The 26,562-nt window shown below is 38.2% G+C and overlaps 1 protein-coding gene across 1 annotated transcript; it reads right to left on the bottom strand.

The window, feature by feature from the left end:
• Positions 1 to 21,642, bottom strand: SPINK6 (serine peptidase inhibitor Kazal type 6). The gene is made up of 4 exons (XM_047857013.1): positions 21,517 to 21,642; positions 9,555 to 9,614; positions 1,438 to 1,553; positions 1 to 46 (listed from the first exon to the last, which is right to left on the bottom strand). Exons 1-4 carry the CDS (start codon positions 21,640 to 21,642, stop codon positions 1 to 3), a joined length of 348 nt encoding a protein of 115 aa, XP_047712969.1.
• Positions 21,643 to 26,562: the final 4,920 nt, after the last annotated feature.

Here is a 26,562-nt window from a genome sequence, read left to right as displayed (position 1 = left end):
TCAGCATTTTCCTTGATGCTTTAGGTTGATCTTCCCACCACTTTTCCTACAAAAGAGAAAGATGAATGCATGGTCAGTGCAGTATCATCAGTGTTCCTCACAAAGGTTGGAAAAAGGTTTGCTTTCCATAGTTCATGTAGTCATGTGATTCTACATTTCTCCACATTTACGACAAGGCAGAGGTCAATTAAATGTACTCAGAGATGACATCTGGACAAATTACAGACAGCATGAAATGTAAACAAATTTCAGAGTTTTGCCCAGGCTTAGACCTTTTGGTTTCAAGTGTTCATTGTCTCAGAGTAAGTATGTACACAGCCGGAAAAGGCAAAAGTGACAGGAGAGATAATGGCAAAGATTCTAGTGTCATAGTTCTGGTAAGGAGTTGAACCAAGTGTTCAGGAATTTGGCATTTTATTTATTTATTTATTTATTTATTTATTTTTCAACGTTTTTTATTTATTTTTGGGACAGAGAGAGACAAAGCATGAACGGGGGAGGGGCAGAGAGAGAGGGAGACACAGAATAGGAAACAGGCTCCAGGCTCTGAGCCATCAGCCCAGAGCCTGACAGGGGGCTCGAACTCACAGACCGCGAGATCGTGACCTGGCTGAAGTCGGACGCTTAACCGACTGTGCCACCCAGGGGCCCCGGAATTTGGCTTTTATAGCAGATCATATATTCAGTTCTTCTCAGTAGTAGACATCCATTAAATCAAATCTCATCTTACCCTACTGCTTTTCTTCTGGGAAAAGTTTGGTGTTAGTCAGATATGTTACATAAGCAAGAGGCACATATTTGTTATGTGTTGATTCACTATTTATTAATTTCACTCTGTATGCTTGGTTTTCTTATTATTAATAGGGAGTTATATAATACCCGTGCTTAGGAATTTTACAGCAAAGTTGAGGGTAATTAAGACATTCACAGAAGAAACTCTAATACAAGGAAAATGAAGACAGTGGTGAGGAAGTGAGACAACTTTTATCTGGCTTAAACAAAGGTTATAATTCCCTTGGTTATAGAGTAATCAATCAGACTAAAAGATTGACTGATTGATTGGTTGGATAAATTTTTATTAATTATAAACTGATCTAGTGGGAAGGTCACAGTTTATTAGCTAAAATCTACAGCATCTGTTCTGTTCCTTATAAATGTGGAAATTCAATAAATATTGGTCCTTGGTAGAATCTTCCTAGTATACTAACTGTAAAGTTTGAATAGTCTGAATTATAAAGGATAATCTTTTACTCTATTCTTTCCTGAAAGGCTCTTTCCATTAAAATAAAAGAGAAGAATGGATGGAAATTGGTACCTTAGTAACATATAATTTGGTATAAAATGAAATGTCTGAAAATAATTTGGATAAAAGAATATTTTTATTGATGAAAAATTTTCTCCAAGCTTCTCATGTTTCTGATTTCGATGAATACTTACACCACCGCCTTACAGAAGGCACATTGATTGCCGTATGTCTGGCCATCAGAACCACAGTGGGGATTAGATTCCCGTGTGCAATAGACCTTGGGATCCCGGAACTCACCGCAGTCAATCTACCAACATAAGCACAGTGACATTGACATCAATGCATTCTGTCTAAGGGACTGTCTCTTAGAACAGAAGCTTTGGGTAAACTTACACACACACACACACACACACACACACAGGCACCCATGATATAAAGCTTCCTGAAATAGAAAATAGCTTTCCTTATCTGCTTAACTAGAATTTATTAAATGTAACTGAGACTTTCCCTTTGATACACAGGAAACCCATTTCTGTAGTTATTATATTCAGGAGAAAGTTAATGGTGTACAGCAGATGCTTACTCATCATATAAGGAGTGAGGCAAATGCTATAGGTAGGACTTTTTGCTCCAACACTAAATTATTCTAAATGAGAGTCGTTTTTGGGCTTTACATGCTGCTTGCTTTTTCTTTTCTTCCTTCTTCCCCTCTTTTCTTCCTTCCTCCTTCCCTCCCTTCTTTCCTCTCTTTTACTGTATTAATTTAACTCTAATAGCACTCCTGCATTTCTATAAAGATATGGATGCTATTGCAAGGAACTCCTTGCAAGCAAAGAGTTCCCAGATGTTATCTGATGGCTTGTTAGTTTTCTCCATGGCTGCTACATCCATTTACTATCTCTTGAAAATACCATTCTAATGTCTTTATTAGTAACTTCCTCTATCTCAGAGTCTATTTGTGGAATTTGAACTTTTGTGCCTACTGTAAAAACACAGTAATGGCTATCTAAGCTGCTCTATTTAGAAGGATTCTGAGGTTGCATCCAGTCTTGATGAAAACATGCTATGACTAATTAGTAAATCTTGTCATGAGTTCTATGGAAGGAATGGTGGTACCAATGCCACTAATATGTCTCCTTACTTATAGTGGTCTCTCAGAAGTAGCCTGGAGTTTTAAGATTCTTTTCAATTCAGTGTCAACTGAGTAAGTATTTGCTGTGCAAATGACATTTGACTCATTTTATTACAGGGTACGGGCAATATGTAATAGGTCAAACTGAGCTCTTCCAAATGTCAGCTGTGTGGAATGAAGTTACATTTATTTATTTATTTATTTATTTATTTATTTTTAAGTAGGCTTCACACCCAGCTCAGAACACAACACCATGCTTGGACTCATGACCCTAAGATCAAGACCTCAGCTGAGATCAAGAGTCTGATGCCTAACTGACTGAGCCACCTGGGCGCCTCTGAAATGAAGTAACATCTAAACATGAACACAGGGACCATCCTTTACTCCATCTATCTTATGTTTATTAATGGATTCATAATATTTAAACTATTCTTATGTGGATTAGTTGAGTTAAGTCTCACAATAACCCTGAGATATGCATTGAATAATGTTATGTTAACCAGTTTATGGATATGAATAGTGATCCTCAGGAAAATTATGTGGCTTACCAATGCCACATAACCAGGAGGCACTGAAATCAGTGCTTGGACATATTCCTTCTCATTGCTGATCCAAATTGCCAACAATCTGCTATGGCTGATTTCCAACACATCCTCATTGAGAGAAAAAAAGAACACCTGTCGCTAGGAACCCTTGACCACACTTACAGTCAAGATATACAGACTTTATTGAAGTACCTTATGAATGGAATGTATGGGCAAGGTGAAATGAATCATTTGTTCAAGATATTATGTAAACAACTGTATATTGACAAACCTCTCTGAAGGTTTGCATGGAGAAATGCTCAGCAAAAGAATCACACAACTGAGTTTAAAAATATCACATATCAGGTTTAAGGCATCTGAGACTATTAAATATAGATTTTTGTTGAAATTAGGCACTTGTACTGTTGATGTTAGGCAGTATGGTATTTATCAGAGATCTTAGGGCATGGTTGCATAGGAGATAGTTTCACCTTGAGTCCCACTTGCTCCCACAACTCTTAAAGAAAACGCTACCCTTTCTTAATACCTCCAGGAGAGTAATCTTCCCTGTAGGTCTCCAAATGGAAAAAAGGCTGGAAAATCTTTGGGGCATTATAAATCATAGGACACTTTCTTCTCAAAACCTGTTTTGCATTTTACATTTAAGTCGTTGATGTACACATTTGCAACTGTGTGCTTGGGCCAAGAAAGAACTGTAAACCCCCGAATCATCATTAATATTTTCATTTATTCCACAAAAAGCCAATGGGTAGCTAGTAATTTGGAGGACACAGTGCTGGGTGCTGATGATACAAAGAGGAATCAGTCACAAACACTCTCAGTAGCTCACCATCTCATCTGCATCAGGGAAGCAGAGACGACATAGATCATTATGGCACAGTGTGTGATAGATGCCCCCATGGGCCAGGCACAGGCAGTATGGAAGCTGAGGACAGCACATCTCAGTCGGAGGTATGTGTGTCTCTACTGTCAGGTCAGTGAGGTAAAGAAAAAAGAAAGTCTCTTACATGAGAGAGACGCCTCCTTAAGACACCTTTCCCTGGCAGTCGGCCCTCTGATCTTGCAATCTACCCTCTTTTGTCCTTTAGAAAGCAGATATGGAAGAGGCAGTTGGGGGGCAAATACGGAGAGGCAGTTGGGAAGACACCGTGAGAGTGTCTAGACCCCACCTCCTTCCCCAAGGCCACTTTCCCCTTCCACTGCCCCCTGGAATTACTAGGAAGAATAAAAGGTTTCAACAATTAAAAGCAAATCAATCAAATGGCATATGAACACACTTCCTTAGAAAATAGACACACCTCACACTTTCAAATTGTAGTGGCTTCCAACCATCCCTGAACTGGAGCCAAAGGATCCCATTATAGGACTTGTTCTGCTGCTTGCCATTAACTAGTTGTGCCATCTTAGACAAAGTACTCAATATCTGTGCCTCAATTTTCTTTATTAAAAACTTGAAAAAAAAACAGTTTCTACGCTTCACTGCCAGAGTTGCTGTGAGAATCCAAGGTGGTCATGTAAAAGTTGTAGAAAGTCAGGATAGAATATTTGAAATAGCCCTGGGCTAGGAGTTTGGAAAATAAGCTTCTTCTTGCAAGCCTGCCCTAACTCTGATGATAAATCCTTTGAAAACACTTTGTAAAGCTCCAGGTATTTGGAATATTGCTATTACAAATACTAACAGTGTATACTGTATCACAATATACAATTTCTGGAGCCCATTATTTCTTATCCTATTTTAGTGAATTTTGGGATGTTTTTAAAATTGGTGTTGGATTTAACAAGCACCTCCATTTATTTCCTTAGTTCAGCTTCTGGAGACTGCTTCTAGGCACTTGGGTGACCCCTTGTGGTTCTTCAAAACACTGTGCCCTCTAAAATTTGGAATAAAACGACGCTTTAGTACCCGAATATGTTTTTTTGCTAATAGTGACTACCAAATCCTTTAACGTGTCTGGAAAATGAGCTCATATAGTTACTAAATCAACTAAAGAGTCAAGATTATTGATATTTTAGTCCAGCATTTTAGTTCTACAAATAAAGCCAGTAAAAATTTGCAAATACATACACAATCACACACACACACACACACACACACACACCAGAGTGTAGGGCTTCTTAAGCAAAAAAGTACTATAATGAAAACAGTTGTTTAAAATCAGCACATACAGCAGGGATTTTGAAACTTGGAGGAATTAGAAACAGATAGCAGAATTCACTGCATTGGCTCAGGAAAGAAATGTTGAGGATGATGTATTTCTGACAATGAGGAATTAGTCTGAGATTTTGATGGAGACTAAAGGGATAAAAGGTCTGGAACTCATCAGTATCATTTGGGAAAATACATGTTCTGAGAGATAAAATCAAATACATAGAATTTTCTTGAAAATTCCCATAGTGAATACTTGGGAAGAAAACAGAAAAGACAATAAAGGGAATAGAAGAGAAATAGTTGGAGAGCCAGGGTATTGATGTAGTATAGAAGTCAGGGGAGAGTTCCAAAAACATTTGGAGTGATCAATTATAGCACATAAAGAAATCATGAATAATGGCTATGTCCTGAAAGCAGCCTTTTTTTTTTTTTTAAAGAGCACTTTTGGTGTGTGGAAGGAGTGTGAAGACAGGGGAAGCAGAAGCCAAGTCAGGGAGGGGTATGATAAAGAAAGGAGCTGATATATATGCATAGGGAGTATTTTTCAGTAAAGGCGAGAATAGGTGAAATATATAGGGCAACTTTAGTCAATGATTTGATTCACACTTCATATTAAATTATGCCAAACTATAACTCTTTATCTCTCCCTCCAAATTAGTTCTACATTTCGTTTTTTTTTTTTTTTTTCACTTTTTACCATAGCACCATTCTTCAGATTCTTCAACCTACCTCAGGTTAAAACACTGCCACTTCTTTCCCTTTGCAAGTATCACCCTTCATGTATTTCTTTACCCTACGTCCCTCTTCACCAATTCCAAATTTATGACCTGTCACCACCCTCAACGTTTCTTTCCTGAGCCAAGGTAGTGAATTATGCTCTCTGTTTCTAAGTCCTCCAAGTTCCCAAATCCCTGCTGCACGTGGAGACAAATTTGCTTATTTTAAATGACTGTTTTCATTATAGTACTTTTTTACTTAAGAAGCGAGGATAGTAAATGATAGCATGTATTTGTTTAGAAAATTATGCTGCTTGGGGCACCTGGGTGGCTCAGTCAGTTAAGCGTCCAACTCTTGATTTCGGCTCAGGTCACGATCTTGTGGTTCGTGAAATCGAGCCCGGAGTTGGGCTCTGCGCTGACGGCGTGGAGCCTGCTTGGGATTCTTTCTCTCTCCCTCTCTCTCTGCCCTCCTCCACCTCTCTCAAAATAAATAAGCAAATAAACATTAAAAAAAAGAAAACTATGCATTCACATGTACGGCACAATGGCTTTCTACTGCTGATCAGAGGTAGTGTGGAGCTACAGAAGCTCACTCAATGTGGAGTCTGGCATCCGAAGATGCTGACTGCACAGTTTTACTGCTGTTGGTAAACTTGAAGGAGATAAGTCCTCTTTCTAAAGACTGAGTTTTCCTATCCGTAGTTATAGATGCTGGTTAACACTGCCAAGTTGTATTTAGTTATTCTGTCAGTATCTTAACTGTAAATTAATGCAAGCTAATTAGGAAAAATGAACTGTCCCAAACATATTTTAGCCATAGACCATTGTTTTACTAACTATACTAATATTTACCATGCCTTTATCTTAACATACTATCAGAAATAGGGGCACTTGGGTGACTCAGGTGGTAAAGCATCTGACTTTGGCTCATGTCATGATCTCACGGTCTGTGAGTTTGAGCCCTGTGTCAGGCTCTGTGCTGACAGCTCAGAGCCTGGAGCCTGCTTTGGATTCTGTGTCTCCTCTCTCTGTCTCTCTCTCGCTTGTGCTCTGTTTCTCTCACTCTCAAAAATAAATAAACATTAAAAATAATTTTAAAAATACTACCAGAAATAAATATAGGTATCTTAAAATTATTGTAAAAAGGAAATGGTTGACGATTATTAGTTTTCAGCAGTTTGTTATGTTAATTTCAATCTGGAATATTCTTTTAAACAGATCCTTAAGATTATGTTCCTAAATACACAGCTTGGTAGGGAAATAAGAAAAATAAAACAATGTAGGGAGTAGTTCTAAAAGAAAAATCTATTCCATTAAAAAACTATCCTTAATTTGAGATTATGTCATTCAAGCACTTTGGTATGATACAATAATTTCTTTAATGAAGGCTGGTGAGGGCAAATAGCAGTTTTACTTTTAATTATTATTATTACTATATTATTTTTATGTTACTTAATGTTCCTACTTGGCAAATTAAAGAGATGACAGCATATTAGTCATTTACATTTATGGGGAAAATTTTACAAGACTCTGAATTCCAAAAGTCCAGGAACATGCTTTTTGTTTAGTTTGAACACTCTCTTTGAAAGAATGTGAAACTTTTACAAGTCAATAATTTCAGCTGCTCACTCTAACTTCCCATCAGGTGCTCCATCATGGAGAGCTTTCTTGGCATCAGAAGAATGACTTTGATGTCAGAGAAAATCTTTTTCCCTTTGTACTGGCTGGATCAACTTGAGTAGGCATGCTCCTAAAGACAGTTTCAACTTCTGTCTGTTGATGGGACTGTCACCATCCTTCCAGCCACGCAGAAGAAAAACAGTAGCCTTCATAGGATTTAGATACCTAAGGCCAGAAGAGGCTTTAGAGATCATTGAATCCATATTTTCATTTTAGGGATGTGGAAACAGAGACAATGAGAAGGCAAGAGACATCCCAAGAGACAGCCTGTAAGTATTCGAACAAGGACTGGTCTATGTTGTCTCTAGTATGTTTGAATGTTTGAAAGTCACTGCTTCCCAGCATCAGATAATTACCTAGAATGTAGATTCAAAACTCCCCAGCTGTGTGATTATTATTCAGTAAGTCTGGCATGGTGCCTAGGGATTGGCATACTGAGGAAGCATCCCCCGTGATCCTCAGGGAAGCAGACTCTAAGACTTGGGTCCATCTAAAGGAATAGAATTAGTAAATTGCAGATTTTATTTTTTTTTATTAAAAAAATTTTTTTTTTCAACATTTATTTATTTTTGGGACAGAGAGAGACAGAGCATGAACAGGGGAGGGGCAGAGAGAGAGGGAGACACAGAATCGGAAACAGGCTCCAGGCTCTGAGTCATCAGCCCAGAGCCTGACGCGGGGCTCCAACTCACGGACCGTGAGATCGTGACCTGGCTGAAGTCGGACGCTTAACCGACTGCGCCACCCAGGCGCCCCAGTAAATTGCAGATTTTAAATGAGCCCTAGAAAACACTAAAAGTCCCATCTGGAATTCCAAGCTGAAAGAAGAGAAGCAACTTGTGTGTTAAGGAGAAAGCTGGGCTTAAATTCCATATATTTTAAACGTATGTATAATAGCCTTATCACATATCACTACCTAATGGGATATGAAATGTTTGTCTTGATCTGATGTCCTTTCTCTGTTTGTTTGTTTTGATACTTAACATAGACTGTGCTACCATATATAAACATAAGAATAAATCAAATTTAGAATGTACGATTATATATAGCAATACAAACACATGTGCACGTGCACTAGGACACAAGTGCATGTGTTTGTGCACACACACAAAGACACACACACACTGGCAGTTAATTGTAAGGCATCATTGATTGTAAGGCATTCATCAATTTCTGAGATGCTAAAATTTAAAATAAAAAAAAGTTTTATGCAAGTGGTAGGTATACCAGGGTTGGAAAATATTTTTCAGCTCCTTTGCTAACTCCAATCATTTGGCAGTGGTATCTGGAAACTTTGGACGCCAAGAGTTCTTGAGCACAACAAGGATAATCAAGAACCAAGGCCAAAAGTCACGTAAAAATGTTCAGTATAGACACAGGGACAGGATTGGCAGAGTGAATACTGATGATTTGTGTTGTCTTTTGGTAGAACAAGAAAACTGGAAAAAAGTTGGTGGATTAATCAGCCAAATCTTGAAGATAACTCGTGTCTGTTCCTATTTTTAACCCAAATTGTATTTCAGTTTGAGTGAATCAGTGTGTGTATCCTCAGTGCAAAACATTAAACAAGCTGCCTCCACCGGCTGCCTTGCTTCCAAACAGAAAGTAGCAGCCTCTGTCCTAATAACTCCTTGATAAACTGGTAACGATTAATCGCTAAGTCATCCTTTTACCAAATGCTCCCACATAGTTTATTTAACTTAAGTCTAACTCTATGAGGTGAATAATATTATCCCTTTTCTATAGTTGTGGAAATTACAGCTCAGAGAAGCTGAGTAACTTGCCCAAGATCACACAGTGAAACGAGTGATAGAAATCAGTGCTATCACAGATTCATCCTGTTTTTATTTATACTCATTTCACTTTAACAAAATCTGAGAATGGGCATTTAGGCTCTTTTAAGTGGAACACAGTATATTCGTAGAGATGCTACAGTTGAAAAAGGATTTGCTTCTGATTTCTGCATTCGGTCTGCTTGTTCATTGTTTCTGCTCTTTCACCCGCAGGCAAACCTCTCTTTGGCTTGGGAATTCTAGCCAAACACCACCCAGGTCTGAATAAAAGATAAAAAATATGTACTGACCTTTCCTTCTTGACTGAAGACACCTGAAAAAAAAAGCACAAAATCCAAACAAGGTAGTCTCTGAATGTGCAAAAAAGAGAGATTTGTAAAACTAGGACACGCCCAAGCCCAGTATGATTCTTGTTCTTGGTTCTTGGTCATCTCAACAAATCATGGCATGGTAGTTTTATTTTTTATATGTGTTCACTTCTTAGGGGGCAGTAGAAAGTTTGAAAGGGATATAAGCACATGTACTATGATGGGGTAATATTTTCTGGAGGTTGGGATGAGGTGAGAAGAAATAATTTAAGGGTCTGGAAATTCATGTGACAGCCCTGGTCGAGTCACTCATTTACTCTGGAAATGACCTTGTCATCTCTGGCTTCACTGGGTTGGAAGCTGGGTTGGAAAATTTCCTCTGACTTTGACATTCTAGGATTCAAGTGCATGGAGTCCCTCCCCAAAGCCTTTGTTACAGGCAGTTGGGGAAGGCACTACATTTGATTGTTCTTTGAGCCCCACATTGCACTTCTGCCCTTTATACTCAACCAGCTTTCAAGACTTGGCCCAAATATAGACTCTTAAGGACAAACTCATTCTCTTCTCTATGACTCATTCTCCTGCTACATCTTTCTAAATTCCTGAAAGAGAAAAAAAGTCCATAAATACAGTCTTGCTTCTCTCTCTCCCTCCACCTTTAAGATTATGTGTGTGAATTTTAGGTTGTGGCTAATTCACTCAGTGGTTTAAAATACTGATATAAAAGTCTTAGGTTCAGTTCTGGTAGAAGCTGCTGCTGATTTCTGGCCATTTCTGTGGAACTTCTATGTCAACAACACTTCTCCCATGTAAGCCCAAGGCCACTTTGATGACAGAAAGTGGATGAGTAAGTGTGATCCTTCTCTAGCTCTGGTCAGCACAAGGCTTTTAAATTTAAAAGGAAGTTAATGAACATCTGCTGTAGTGATTAACAACCTTACTGCAGTAAGCTGTGTGGTGGGTTACTAAATGGTAGCTCCAATTGTGGTGAGCAGAGCATAATGTATGCGACTTGTTGAATCACTATGTTCTACACCTGTAACTAAAGTAACACTGTGTGCCCACTATATTCAATTAAAAAAGAGGATTTCTCTACTAAAAGAATATATAAGTAAAGCACAATTTCAACAACAAAACCAAAACAACAACAAAGTATAGATTCTAAGAATAATCATTTGAAAACTCCATTGTATAAGATCACATGGGGCCTGGAAGCCTATATTTTTATGACCGGTTCAAATGATTTTTATGACAATACATTGTTATAATTTTTCATCATTTCTCCACTGTACAGATCTTTAATCAGAAGAGGAGAGATTTCACCAAATGTCTCCTAGGTAGGAAATGTCAAGGCAGAAGCAGAATTAATATTTACAATGTCTGAGTCCAATCCAGTATTCTTATTATTAAACTTTAATAATGGCAATATTAATAGGCATTCGTCGAACTCTCACTATGCCCCACTCACTATGTTAAGGACTTTGCATGCATTTTCTCATTTAAACTGCCATGTAGGGCCAGCCCTTTTACATTCCCATTTTATAGAAGGGGAAAATGACACACAGCAGTGTTATCACACAGCTATAAAAAGGAAATGCCAAGACTGACCTTCATTTCCCTTGGCACATTAAGACTCTTAGGCCCAGTGCCTTCCCAAATACGGATAAGTCTGTGAGGGACTCAGTTTTGTGTTAGTGTTTGGTGTTGGACAATCAGATCCAATGAGAATATCCATTAGCTATTGTAAAGAGAAGCAATAAAAGGATATCAGTTAATTTCTGAAACTATCTTTGTAAGTAAATTTTAATGTAGTTATAGATCTATTTTTTATGTCACCTCAGCAGTTGACTGAACCACTCACTCAAGCTGTTTGGCTTACGTAGTCAAACTCACTCAATAGCATCACTGAAATCTTGTATCCAATTTTTAAAAAAATTTCTAAGTGTATTTATTTACATAAATATGACCAGTTCCCGGCAAACCATGACTTGTCCATCTGCTTAGTTTCAATGAAAAATTCTTGTCTTTTTACATGTTCAGCCATTTAAAATCTCTGATAGCAGCAAAATTCAACCACTTTTGTCACTGGAAAACGTAGTATCAGACATGGAAGTTCCCAGAACCCACACATTTCTAGTATTCTACAAAGGAGAGAAGACCTCAAAATGTTGTGCTATTTCTCCAGGTGACACAGGCCATTAGTGGCAGATTTGGGCCTAGGTGTTGGGTCTCGAGCCTCTGGCATGTGCTTTGTCCACTGTAACAGCAAAGAAGAGAATAATAAAGAAGGAAGTAAATAGGTACAGTGGCCCTGTTTGTGCACATGATCCTGTGATGAAAAATGCCAGATTGAACTGTAATGACCCTGTAAACAGTCTGAATTGATAGAATATATGACCATTGCTCATTAAAGTGACCAAAGATAGTCCCCTGCCTGAAGGATTAGTTAACTACTAGCCTATATGTTTCTGCATTTTAGGATTCATTCACTTTTCTGGAGCATTCTCTGAGAGGCCTTTTTCCTTCTGGATTCAATTTCAGTTATTTGCAGCCCAGTTATAAGAATAATAAGGACAGGAAATCTTCCTTTTGTCTCAGAAGCCAAACTAATAGTTACAACAATTACTCATCCTCCAGACTAGTTCTGTGGAACAAATATCAACTGTAATGTCTAGAAGTCTTGGATTCAAATTCTAAATTCTACTTACTAGTTGCAAGTCCTTTGGCAATTTTCTTAAGTTCTTTGTGCCATGTTCTTCTTTTTATATATAGAATATAGATATAAATACCTTGCCATGTGTATTGGAGATAATGCATAAAAGCCCTTAGTACATGCCTGGAATATGGTATATGCTCAACACAAAAGTTATGTTTATCATTACTATCACCATTTTCATTATCACAATCATTATCATTATTATGATCTCAGAATTTTCTAAATATCAAAATCGTGAGAATTGTGAAATATGGTAGAGAAATACACTTATTTCCAGTTAAGTGTAAATACTGGATTATAATTTTAAGAAAAAAAAAACTCACCTGAGAAAATGCTGAAAAGAGCCAGAGACAGGAGCAGAAAGATACTCAATAATTTCATGGTGCCAGTTAGCTCACTCAGGTCAAGAGTGCTTTGTCCAGCTCAGGTTCTGTGTCAAGACACTTCCCAGAGCACTAAAACACACAATGAGACATATATATATAGAGAGAGAGATGATCAAGGGAGTTGGGATCTCCACCTTCTTTATAAATCACATTCTAAAACCACATGCAAATCTGTAAAGTTTAGGCATTTATTGGGACCTCTTACCAACTTAAAGAAAGGCTTCATGCTCTCCATCATGCTTAAAAATTAGAACAATTATGTGACTCGCACCTTGGGTCTTATTAATAATTGAGGATGTCATTTTCCACCTGTAGCCTACGTTTTCCTAACAACCAATATATCCTCCCTGCTCTTCCCTCTAAGGTTTTGCTGTATTAAAGGGATGATTCACTGGTGGAGCCCGCTTGATGCCTAGGTCTCTTTCAGACAGGTCCTGCATGTCTGTGGTCCAGATGAGTAACCACCAGGGAATGGAATCTTGGGTGTAACTTGAATTTTCAAAGTCCACATCATCCAAGGTGTACCCCAGAGAAATAAGTATCCTACACTGTCACCAGGACTACATCTGAAAAAGCACTTTCTGGGGAGGGATCAGCTTGTTAATTTTTAAAATAATTGCCGTTGTCAAATGCCAGTGAGTTTTAATTCTGAAGTCAAGTGAAGAAGGGAGTCCATCAATGTATGTTTTTTATTTGCAAAAACTATGTTTAGAACCACTGGTGATGTATGGAAGTGTTGAATCACTATATTGTACACCTGAAACTAATAATTATACTGTATGTTAACTAACTGGAATTTAAACAAAAAAACTTAAAATGTTTTTTTTAAGTTACCCAATCGAGGAATACTTGAAATACAGTATATTAAATATTTCCTTTTTCTCTGTAAAGTAAAAAAAGAATGGTCATACTAAAGCTTTTTGTTTTAACTCCCTGAAAATACACTGTCCATATACATAGACCCATCGACTATCATTGCCAATTTAATTGCAAGAGAGATCAAAGAGTTGGATGCCATAACTTTCTTTATGGGAATAACAACAAAAATAAACAATGGGTATAATGATAATGAGAAAGTTTCAAATCATAAACAGCTACTTAAAATATCATGAAGAAAATTACAATTTAAAGTGTTGGAAGAACATCCCAAATGTGCCCAGTTTAAACACTCCTTTGTGGAATCTAAAAACAAAACAAAGGAACAAACAAACAAAAAGCAGAATTAAGTCTATAAATGCAGAAAACAAATTGACAGCTGACAGCCGGAAAGGGTGTGGGTAGTTGAACAAAATGGGTGAAGGCAAGTGGGAAATACAGGCTTCCAATTATGGGATGAATAAGTCACAAGACTTATGGTATGGTAACAGACAGTTGCTAGGTTGGTGGAGAGGACAGCGTAAGGTATAGAGAAACTGAGTCATTATATTGTACACCTAAAACTAAGTAACACTGTGTGTTGGCTATAATCAAATAAAAAAATAAAAATAAAAAATAAACACAGGTTACTGATGTGTTGTGTGTATAAATAACTTAAAATCACACTTCTAAACAATGGACTTCCTTTTATAGTAATAGCTTTGAGAAAAATATACAGAATTCAAGGTTGCCTGGGTGGCTCAGTCAGTTAAGCTACTGACTCTTGGTTTCTGCTCAGGTCATGATCTCATGGTTTGCAGGTTTGAGCCCCACATCGGGCTCCATGCTGATGGTGTGGAGCCTGCTAGGGATTCTCTCTCACCCTCTCTCTCTCTGCCCCTCCCCTGCTCTCTCTCTCTCTCTCTCTCTCTCGCTCAAAATAAATAAATAAAATTTAAAAAAAGAAAAAAGCAAAGAAAATACATATGTAGTTCACAAATTGTTCCTTTTATTTCAGGATATTTATTTTCTTTTTGGAGAGAACATATTTTTAGGAATTTTACTTTGATTAATCTCATAATTTAGGATGCATTTTCTGTCTTTGGAAACGGTCAATACATTGTATTGAATTTGGTAATCAGGTAAGATATTGCTGTTTAATCAAAAGTGAAGCAAAAGAACAAAATAACAAAAATAAGAATTATTTGCTTTTAACTGCTTCCCTGACAGTTTTGAAAGACGTGAATTTCACGGGTGGAGGAAATGGGGAGTGACGAGTACGGATAGGAAAGAGAGGAAAGGAAGAAGAGGGAACGAAAGGCATGTGTTGGGCCAGCATTCAGTATTTTCATTCTAAGGAGTGTGGTGTAACACACACATAGACATATACATGCTCCCATACACATAATCTTAAAGTCTTTTACAGAAAGTTATAGGTCAGATGTCAGACACTAAAAATTTCAAAGGCAACCAATGAAGAACCTTAAAAACTGTATTTAAATTTTTCTTGAATGCTTTATGGGAGGAAATTTCGTGGTATCTACAGTACTTCCAAATATCCTTAGCAATTACTAGGCACTCAGAAAATGTTTGTTTTATAACTGAGATGGAAATATCTTTCATTGGCAAAACAAGTGTATTCTGCTATTATTGTGAAATGAAGAAAACAATATAAATAAGAACATTTCATTCTTTGACATAGAAACCTTAGCTTATGTACAATTGGATCCACTCTACTGAGTATATTAGGTGCAAACTTCTTTAATGTGTTATCAGAAAACAATAAAACATAGATTTTTATAATTAATTATGACCTTAAAGGACATTTGCCTCAATCTCTCACTCACTACAAAATATAAGCTAAAGTTCTCCTAAGAAAAGTACCTGGTACTTTTATACTTACTGGTTCTGTGCTGGATAAGAAAGAACATAGACTTTGATTCCAGATGGACTTGAAGAATTCATTCCATTTCTGCCATGAACTGTATGATATGAGGGATGTTCATTAGTTTTTCCAAATCTTAATATTCTTAATAAGGTGGATTTCTGGGTTCTTTACATGCATGTTATACTTATTTCTTTAACTTCCTCAGCTCCTCCTTTAGTGTTTTATTAAAATTTTGCATTCAGCCTCAAAATTATTTAGGTTTGAGTATGACATCACATTAGTGATCCCTATCAACTTTGTATCAGCTATAAATCTAGTAAAGGTCTTCTTGATCATCATCAACATCATTGACAAACGTTGAACAAAACAGGGTTGAAGATATCTCATCAACTTATCTCCAAGGTTACTCTACTGAAATCAATGTTCACATTTTTTGGCATGGTACCAAGCTCCCACCCTTATGAAACACAACGAGGCATATTGGACATGACTTGCTTTAAAAGAATATGTGCACACTCCTGACTATCCTCACCTTCTTTATTAAGTGCTCATATTATCATATTTCCTGCTCCTCCCCGTCATAGATTCAGCACCGCTTTCAAAATAAGTTCTTCATAGTTTCTCATTTATTTCCATTACACTTGTATTTTCCTAACTTACATCATGATGTTGCTTTTGCTTGGGATGTTCTTTTCTTTAATTGCTTCATGCCTAAATTCTACATATCACACAATGAGAAGTGCAAGTTATATTACACTGCACAGAACATTTCTTAATCCTCTAAGGTAGACATCTTAAACCAGTAGCATGAAGATCAACTCTGATTTATTGATGCATTTCATTTGACCCACACAATGGTTTAAAAAAATTAAAAGAGTCCATAACTTTAAAATTTTGAATATTTAACAAAATGTAAAACAGAAGATTGTCTCAAACTTTTTTTGGACCCCTCATTGCCAGGGTGAAAGTTAAGCTGAAGTTTAGGGTAAGGGCTTCATTTAAATGTATCATTGGTTCACTCATTTGCCTTGTTTGTTGCTGGCCCTAGCAAGCATTTTGAGTTTGAGAATCTTGTGCTTTGACAGTAATTCTACTTATTCTTTTTAATTCTTTTGATATGTATCTTTACTTTTTTTTGTAAAACTGTGTTACTTTGTAAAATTATGCCCATCTGACATCTATTTGTCTGTTTGTCTAGATCTATTTTACTAATATTTTATCCTCCAAATCTCTGTCTTGTATTTAGCATTTATTCCACATTTATTCAAAAAGCAAAGAAGAATTTTTAAATGTTTATTTATTTTTGAGAAAGAGAGAGAGACAGAGACAGAGTGAGACTGGGTGAGGGGCAGAGAGAGAGGGAGTCACTGAATCTGAAGCAGGCTCCAGGTTCTGAGCTGTCAGCAAAGAGCCTGATGTGGGGCTTGAACTCACAGACTGTGAGATCATGACCTGAGCTGAAGTCAGACACAACCGATTGAGCCATCAATCCAACAAAGAAGATTTTTACAAAATAAGCACTATATATTCACCAGAGATCACTAGTTACCATTGTAAGACAACATTTCTCAAAATCTATCCTCTTCCTTCCTTTACACATGCAGATGTTTGCTCTCTAGTTTTCTACCATTCTTTTCATTTTGTTGGTTTCCTACAGAGATATTTCAACAGGACTGTAATGTCACTTACAAGCCCCTATATACTTACTTACCTGCTTTCTATTGAGAAAGAGGAACTAGGTCCTAATACTCGCTCTCATGCAAGAACACATGGACCGCCGATCAAAAACTGGGAGTCAGATTTTGCAACCAGCAGATCATTGAGTGGCAATTCTCTCTCTATTCAATTCATGTAACTTTCACCATTCACTGCCTTTGCTCCACCGACCACACTCCCTTCATATCCTATTTCATTGTGATCAAGGCTACCTACGTTTCCTTATATTACTCTTGCCACAATGGAAATCAAACTAAGTCATAAAGTAAGGACTTTTGCAAGTTAACTGATGTTATGAATCTTAACACAGTATTAAGAAAATTTCTATTTCATTCAAAGATTTCTGTCTTCCTAATTTTCTTTCTTTTTTATGTTTTTGGGTATTTCTTCATGAATTCACAGTTTTTGCAGTTGAATTTTGCATGTGTGTTTTCTTAGTAAGCCTCCCCAAACCTCTTTTTTTTACATTTAAGTGTTGCAGCTCCATATCAATTCAGATAAGATTCAAGAAGACGTTACCACAGCATAACTTTAGGAGCACCAGGAAAGGGCGACATTGTTCCTTAGGAGTCCAAAAAAAAAAAAAAAAACAAAAACAAAACACAACAACAACAACAACAACAAAAAACAAAAGAAGTTCAGAATAACCTTGTGTTCTTCTTTGACAAGGTAACTAGACTGGTAGATTCCAGGTATAGAATAGACACAATGGATTGAACAGTCTCTCGTGCTGTAATTGTGAAAGTATAAAGATACAGGAGTGGACTACTGTAACTGGTTCAACAACTGAACACAAAGGTGCTGATGGATGAATTCACACACCTGGGAAGAACACACTACTGTCCCAGTCAGTAGTTTAGAAACTGACACAGCAGACACACAGAAAGCACGCTTTAAATAGGAAATTATCTCCGTGTTATCCTCTCCTTTTGTGGTTCATTTCCTTGACTCCTATCGAGAGCATTTCATCTCGCTCATTTTGGCCAGTCATCACAGCATCACCTTGGGTGATTGCATCAAGTTTATCAGTTCGAGTGCTCAAGGTGACACGGCTGGAGTCCACACGGCTGGTCATTCATCTCTCTCTTAGAACCTCTATACACCTGGGGCACCTGGGTGGCGCAGTCGGTTAAGCGTCCGACTTCAGCCAGGTCACAATCTTGCGGTCCGTGACTTCGAGCCCCGCGTCAGGCTCTGGGCTAATGGCTCGGGGCCTGGAGCCTGTTTCCGATTCTGTGTCTCCCTCTCTCTCTGCCCCTCCCCTGTTCATGCTCTGTCTCTCTCTGTCCCAAAAATAAATAAACGTTGAAAAAAAAAAAGAACCTCTATACACCTGTTCCCCTGAAATTGGTACTGGATTGCTCTGCTATGCTATTTACTGAGGAGTGTTGTTCTGTAGCTTTTTCTACAACACAAGATTATAACAATCTTGAAAGCAAGAGGGGGGTTTACCTTATTTTGTTTTAAATTCTCCTACAGATATTTTCATATTTACTTACATTCTTTACTAATAAGAATCTTTTGGCCATCTTATCTAAGCCGCCTCCTAACCTTCTATGCCCCTCTTTGAAGTTGACATTTCTCAGTGGTTTCTGGAGGTTTGTGTGGTTTTCCTTCCTCCGCCTCCCAATGGCAATCTGGTACGTGCAACGTTGGGCCATCCCTGTACTCCAAGAGCTCACAGTTTTGCAAGTCAGATACATATAACACAATTCAAATTTCATGTGGAAACAGTTTAGTTTTTGAAGTGCTATGAGTGCATAAGGATCCAGTTAATTTTTCTAAGTATCATCAGAGAAGGTCTCATTTAAAAAGGATACATCTGCACAACCATGAGTCTTGAAGGATAAATAAGAGTTCTGTGGTTAAGTGAGGCTGGTTGGTAGTGGAGGGGGCATGCTGGAGAAGAGGAGGACACACAGGTATGGATACAACTGAACTAAAAGGCAGGCAAATAGACATGGATGTGGGAAGACAATGGACTGTATGAACACTGAATAGCTCTGCAGGCTGAAGCATGGTCTACCTGGTTGAAGGGCACTGATGAGGGGACAGGACCAAGTAGTTCCTGGAATGTCATGGTGTTTTTGGACTGTGCAGTGGCCCAAGGTGATTCAGAGCTAGCTCTGAATCAGATGGCAATAAAAATTCTTGCTGGCATACTGACTTTTCCTACCATCCTAAATTGAAACATTTCTTTGCCCTCTGGAAAACATGATGGGAAACAAGCTAGGGTGAGTTGCACATTGGTAACAATGGAAAAAAGGAAATCATTTCAGCCCAACTAAATGTCTGGCTGTGACTGTTCCCTTTGAAGCTTAATTATAACTGTCAGAAGCAGCTTCTTAAATGTTTGCCAACATACTACAATATGAGGGGAAAATTCGCCAAAGTCTTAAAACGACAAGGAAGCAGTATTGCCCAGGTCAGGTGATTTAGTTCAAACAAATCATTATTTGGTTTGCCCTAAATTTTGGGGAAATGCCTCTGCAAGAATGTTTTTTTCTAAGTTCAACAATCCCATTATTTCTGCTATACAAGTTGTCTTCCAGGCCTATCAGCTCTGGGCAGGCGGGGCCGGCCTGGGCGATCTACCTCAGGGAAAAATAAATGGGAGTGCCTCCCCATTGCTTAACAAAGTTTAGCCAATAAAATAAAATTTGCATTAGCTTGGGATTCACTGTTCTTCGGTGATCTGGCATACCTTATGTCTCAATTTCATCTTCTAGTTTCCTCGCCAAAGGTCAGAGGCTGAAAACACTAAAATCCCAAGTTATCTTCATTTTTCTCCTCCTATATTAAAAAAAATGTTTATTTATTCTTGAGAGAGAGAGAGAGAGCATGCAGGGGAGGGTCAGGGAGAGAGGGAGCAGAGAATCTGAGTTAGGCTCTCTGCACTGACAGCAGCAAGCCCAATGAGGGGCTTGAACTCAACGACTACGAGATCGAGATCAGATCGGGACCTGAACCAACGTCAGGCACTTAACTGACCGAGCCCCCAGGTGCCCCATCATCCCTCTCTTCCTAAACTTCTGACCACTAATATTTTCTCTTTCTAAAACACATTGTTGCTCCTTCTGCCTCTCAGAATCTGGCTCAACTTTGCTGACTAAGCTGAGGTAAAGCCTATTATAAAATGTTTTACTCAGTTGCCTGAGAAGGAATCAGTCTTTCTCTTCTAACTTATAGTAAAATTTAAACATTTTATTTATAATAAAAAAAGCATTTTATCTTTCATGACATATAGCACATGGGTATATTATGAGTATGTATCTACTTCATTATTACTTAAAATACTATATGGCCTTTTCAGGGTAGAGATTTATTTGACATTTGACAGTCAAAAATAGTGGGAGCTATAACTAAGAGGTTAATAATAGAGGGGCACCTGGGTGGCTCAGTCGGTTAAGAGTCTGACTTCACCTCAGGTCATAATCTCACTGTTGGTGAGTTCGAGCCCCGTGTCGGGCTCTGTGCTGACAGCTCAGAGCCTGGAGCCTGCTTCCAATTCTGTGCCCCTCTCTCTTACTCCTCATGCTCTGGCTCTCTCAGTCTCTCAAAAATATATAAACATTAAAAAAGAGTTTAATAACAGTAAGAAAGATAGGAGATGCTAAATAACTATGTTGGGTGGAAGAATCAATGTTTGCATGAGTGAGTTTTCAAAAGCTAGATTTATTTATCTGGTTATGTTTCATATATGTATGTATGACTTGGGCTCATTGCCTGAGTATAAGAGAAACAGTCCTGTATCTATCAGATAGTACAATCCAGTAACTCCCTTATGTAGGTAAATTTTGCACCATACCTTTTATTATAAATTGTTTTACGTAAGATAATCCCAGTTGATACAACAAATTACTTCTACGTATAATAACTTACACAAGAAGAAGTTACCGTCTCTGATATGTAGAGAGTTTTTCTCCAAGCAGTATTGAAAGACCCAGTCTCCTTTCATTCTGAGCTTCCACATGTGGCTCAAATTTGCTATGCTCATTTGCATCAAGGTAGTTGGAAGAAGAAGAATATCGTGAAGCTGTTCACACATAATTCTTCACCAACTTGGCTTAAAAGTTAAACAACACACACTCATCCTTGTTGAGAATTAGTCACATTGATCACAGCTATATGCAATGGGGGTAGAAAAATCACTTTGCTTGTTGGGCCTTCTCTTCCCAGCACTGATTCTATATTCTATTAGTGGAGTATGAATTTTATAGACAATTAGCCCCCAGGGCCACCAGATACCATGCACACCCCTTTTCCCACTCTTAGGACATACTCACTTGATTCCTCATAAGAGACAATCTAAAGTGTTATCCAGTCATTGCAACCAGCGAACAGTTCTGACTTCTGAGAGTAGCTCCCTACGGAGACCTGTACCTTATGAAGTGTGCTGCCCGCCCTCATCTCCTCTCCCATACTAACATGTAACGGAGGAGCTTGAACACGGTCACCACAAGTCAGGCTCCCAGTCAAAAAAAGAGTGATGAGATACCACATGACCATCACTGGCACACAGCGCTGATAAAATCTGCCTACCTGGACCAGTGAAGTCTCCTGTTTGTAGCGGGGCACATTCTTTGATGATACTCTGACTCTGTTATTTGAAAAAATGCCCCTTTTCCTAGTTCTTGGCAGTTCCTGGCTCTGCCTTCTGATAGGATCTTACTGGCCTTTGTTTCATCAAGGACCAATCTAAGATGGAGTTTGGGAAACATGTTTACCTTTGGAGCTACATTACTTTAAAATCTACTTCTTCATGGTCAAGTTCAGGGGCTTAAACTTTATTTAAGGTAAGTGGTTCTTTTAACTTGACTTATGGTTTCTCTGGCAATACAAATCCTCAAACTTTAGATGTTTCCTAAACTATTTCCTTTAAATTGCTTCCATTTTGGGGCCTGTGTTCAAAGTTCTTTCCTATAGCCATATTCTAAGGCCTACATTATGTCTTTTCTTTTCTTTTCTTTTCTTTTCTTTTCTTTTCTTTTCTTTTCTTTTCTTTTCTTTGTTTAGTTTAGTTAAGTTTATTTATTTATTTTGAGAGACAAGAGAGCAAGCAGGGGAGGGGCAGGGACAGAGGGAAAGGGAGAATCCCAAGCAGGCTCCACGCTTGGTCAGCACAGAACTGGAACTCACGAAACCGTGAGATCACGCCCTGAGCCAAAACCAAGAGTCAGATGCTTAACTGACTGAGCCACACAGTGCCTCTGTCTTTTCTTTCTTGATCTCCAGTCCCTGTCTCTACATTTAAGGGTGGATAGTTTGTGACCATCTGAAGCAATAAGCTTAGGCCAGGAAGCAACATTTCTAATATGATCTTGGCAACAAACCTGAGTGACTTTATTCAATGGAGGAAATGCTTGTGTCTTTTGTTACTAATGGGGCTTTTTCAGTCTGCTTCTTACCATGCAGGTGTTTAGAAGCAAACAGCTTTTCAATCTCCTCGGAAGCCTCACATTTCTGAGGGTTCTCTATGTTCCCTTTAATTTCTACTGGTAAGATTCCAAATACTTTTCTCAACTCATGTCTTTCTCATTATATGTTAAAATAAGAAAATAAAACTCAGAATATACTCTCACTGTGACTCTTTCCGATCTTTCTCCCTAGAATTACAGGCTCAGTAGGCACATGGGATAGCTTTTGATTCATCATGGTGTGGCAGTTGTAAAAGCCAGTCTCAAAAGTGTTCACACTCATTGAGGGGTAAGGCCCTTAGCCTGTCTCCTTCAGTCTGGGCAGGTTTGGGAGTCAGTCACTGGAGTATGCCAAAGTGAGACTATGTAAGCTACTAGATGTTATAGGTCATGTAAGTCCCCACAGTGTGCACCTGTCAAAACACCTGTTCTTAGGATGCTCCTTTTTGGTGTGCACTTTGAATAGATTTGAAGTGTGACTTTTGTTCAATAAAGTGTTATGCAGACTGATGCATAAAGAACCCAAAACATTTTTGAAGAAATTGAACAAGCCTAGAATGAAAGAGATAGTAAGAAATGTAGAGGCCATGTTTTGTGCCCTGCAATACAAAACATCTATGGGCAGGAGGCAGGCTGCGAAAACTACTTAGCTGTAAACACAGGCCATTTTTTACAAGAGTATGTGCTAGGCGTGGGGGAGCAGAGAAGATAACTCAGAATAATCAAGAGACCAGAGGACAGGGCAGAGAATTAATCCCAGGTAGGAGTGTGGGGCCTTTATCAAAAACGAGCAACTTGTAGGGGCACCTGGGTGGCTCAGTTGGTTGAGTGTCTTACTCATGATTTCTGCTCAGGTCGTGAGCTGACGGTTGTGGGATTAAGCCCCGCGTTGGAATTTAAGAAACAAAACACACTGGGTGTGGAGCTTGAGATTCTCTCTCTCTCCCTCTCTCTTTCTCCCCCTCTGTCCCTTCCTTGCTCCCTCTCACTCTCTCAAAAAAGAAAAAAGGAAAAGAAAAAGAAAAACTAGCAACTTGTGCCCAATCACTGGAGATTTATAATGAAGGAAGTGGCATGATGAAATTATTTTTATATGGAATTATTCTGGGTGAACATATTGTGCTGATGTGTAATGTTGAATGTTGAATGCATCCTGAAAGAGTGGAAGCAAGATGGTGATTAGAAGATTACTGTAGTAATTCAAGTGAAAGAAGACAGTGGTTGCACTGAGGAATTAACAGTGAGGTGATGAAAAGTGGTTAGCTGTAGGATATATGTTGAAGATGGAGCCAAAGAACTTTGCTGACAGATTGCATGCTGGGTGTGAGAAAAAGAGTGCAGTCAAGTATGATTATAAGGTTTTTGGCTTAACGACTGGAAAAACTGGACTTGCCATTTTATGAGCTGGTGAGCAATGAGGAAGAAACAATGGTGGAGGGAAAGAATGTCAGGAGCTCAGTTTGGGACACAATAAGTTTGAGATTCTGACTAGATATTCAAATAAAAGTGCTGAGTGGGCTGTTGTATACAACAATCTAGATTTCAGGGAAGAGGTACAGATTGGGGGTACAAATCTAGTGGCAGGTGAGATCACTAAGGGAATAAGTAGGGAAAAATCCAGTATGGGTTCAAAGGCTGAAACCCTGTAGGTGCCACCTGATGAAGGGACTCATGGAGACTGAACTGGAGCATCTTGGAAGTGTGATGGGGAAAAAAGTACTTTATAGAGGAGGGAGTGTTTCATTACACGAAATGCTGTTGATACATGTAAACTGAATCATGGAATGTTATTCAATCTTCAAAATGAAGCAGATCCTGCCATTTTCAACATGTTATAGCTGCCATTCTTCATATTGGTAATTCATGCCTTCTCTTTTTTTTGTTTTCAGTCAGTCAGACTAGAATTTTATCAGTTTTACTAATCTTCTCCAAGAACTAGGTTTTGGTTTTGCTGATCTTTCTGTACTGATTTTCTGTTTTGTTTTCCTTTTTACTTCATTATCTTCTTTGCTATTTCTGACTTCCCCTGTTATACTTACTTTTGTTTTGTTTCTTCCACTTTATTTAACTTCTCAAAGTGGAATTTGAAGTCACTGACTTTAGATCTTCTTTCTTTTAACAAAAGAAGAAAATGTTCAGAATCGGGTTGAGTGTTGTACCACAGTAACGGGCCAGAGTGCAATCTGCAGGTTGATGGTGGTCGGGGGCTAATGCAGGCCATTCAGAACTGATTCTACTTTCTCAAAGAGGAAGTTTCCTCATCTGAGAGTGAGGATGCTGAATGAGATTCACCTAGTGCTTTCTGACTTGATTTCAGCTTATATAGTTTTGACATACTTGGTGTTTTTCAAATTTTTATGCATAGCTTCACATTGCTTTTGTAACGTGACTTTTGTAATATTTTCATCTTCTTGTAATTATACTAGTATATTTATTATAATGATTGCTATTTGAGGTATTCCTTTCATCTTAACTATTTGCATTTGAAAAAGCAGATTTGGTGTTCTGGATGTCACAGACGAATGATTTGAGTTTGAGTATCTGAGACAGGATAGCTGAGAGCTCAGAGCACATTTCAGAACACAATACTTGTGAAAATGTGAGAAAAATAGGACAGTTGCTTTTGTGTCTCTTCTTCTCTATAAAGTAAGATATTCCTATGCATTCACCTTTCTTTATGCATTCATTCAAAAAAGCACAAAAAATAAAAAACACAGGAAAAAACAGTATTGGCTAGGATGTGGAGAAAAGGGAACCCTCTTGCGCTGTTGGTGGGAATGCAAACTGGTATAGCCACTGTGGAAAACAGCATGGAGTTTCTTCAAAAAATTAAAAATAGACCTACCCTATGACCCAGCAGTAGCACTGCTAGGAATTTACCCAGGGGATACAGGAGTACTGATACTTAGGGGCACTTGTACCCCAATGTTTATAGCAGCACTCTCAACAATAGCCAAATTATGGAAAGAGCCTAAATGTCCATCAACTGATGAATGGATAAAGAAATTGTGGTTTATATACACAATGGAGTACTACGTGGCAATGAGAAAGAATGAAATATGGCCCTTTGTAGCAACGTGGATGGAACTGGAGAGTGTGATGCTAAGTGAAATAAGCCATACAGAGAAAGACAGATACCATATGTTTTCACTCTTATGTGGATCCTGAGAAACTAAACAGGAACCCATGGGGGAGGGGAAGGAAAAAAAAAGAGAGGTTAGAGTGGGAGAGAGCCAAAGCATAAGAGACTCTTAAAAACTGAGAACAAACTGAGGGTTGATGGGGGGTGGGAGGGAGGGGAGGGTGGGTGATGGGTATTGAGGAGGGCACCTTTTGGGATGAGCACTGGGTGTTGTATGGAAACCAATTTGACAATAAACTTCATATATTGAAAAAACAACAACAAAAAAAAACCTGAGAACAAACTGAGGGCTGATGGGGGGGTGGGAGGGAGGGGAGGGTGGGTGATGGGTATTGAAGAGGGCATCTTTTGGGATGAGCACTGGGTGTTGTATGGAAACCAATTTGACAATAAACTTCATATATCAAAAAAAAATTAAAAATAAAATTATTATTCTATGATCCAGTCATCATACTACTGGGTATTTGCCCCCAAAATACAAAAACACTGATTCAAAGGGATACATGCACCCCTATGTTTATTACAGCATTATTTGCAACAGCCAAACTATGGAAACATCCAAATGTCCATCAATAGATGAATGGATAAAGAGAATGTGGTGTATATATATATATATATATATATATATAAAGTGACATATTTTTAGGTCATAAAAACAATGAAATCCTGCCATTTGCAACAACATGGATGGAGCTACAGAGCATAAAGCTAGGCAAAATAAGTCAGCCAGAGAGCTACAAATACCAGATGTTTCACTCATATGTGGAATTTAAGAAACAAAACAAACAAGCAGAGAAAAAAAAGAGAGAGACAAACCAAGAAACAGACTCTTGACTAAAGAGAACAAACTGATGGTTACAAGAGGGGAGG

The sequence above is a fragment of the Prionailurus viverrinus genome, chromosome A1, assembly GCF_022837055.1.
Source record: "Prionailurus viverrinus isolate Anna chromosome A1, UM_Priviv_1.0, whole genome shotgun sequence".
Lineage (NCBI taxonomy): Eukaryota > Metazoa > Chordata > Mammalia > Carnivora > Felidae > Prionailurus > Prionailurus viverrinus.
This window is presented reverse-complemented; position numbering and strand designations above follow the sequence as displayed.

Excerpts from the sequence above, each read along its gene's own strand:
- SPINK6 (XM_047857013.1), bottom strand. The coding sequence starts at position 21,642 with ATGGTCATGTGGTATCTCATCACTCTTTTTTTGACTGGGAGCCTGACT. Across the intron at positions 9,615-21,516 it reads CGGGCAGCACACTTCATAAG|AGACTACCTTGTTTGGATTT; the intron begins GTACAGGTCTCC and ends TTGCACATTCAG. Across the intron at positions 47-1,437 it reads GCCTTCTGTAAGGCGGTGGT|GAAAAGTGGTGGGAAGATCA; the intron begins GTAAGTATTCAT and ends TCTCTTTTGTAG.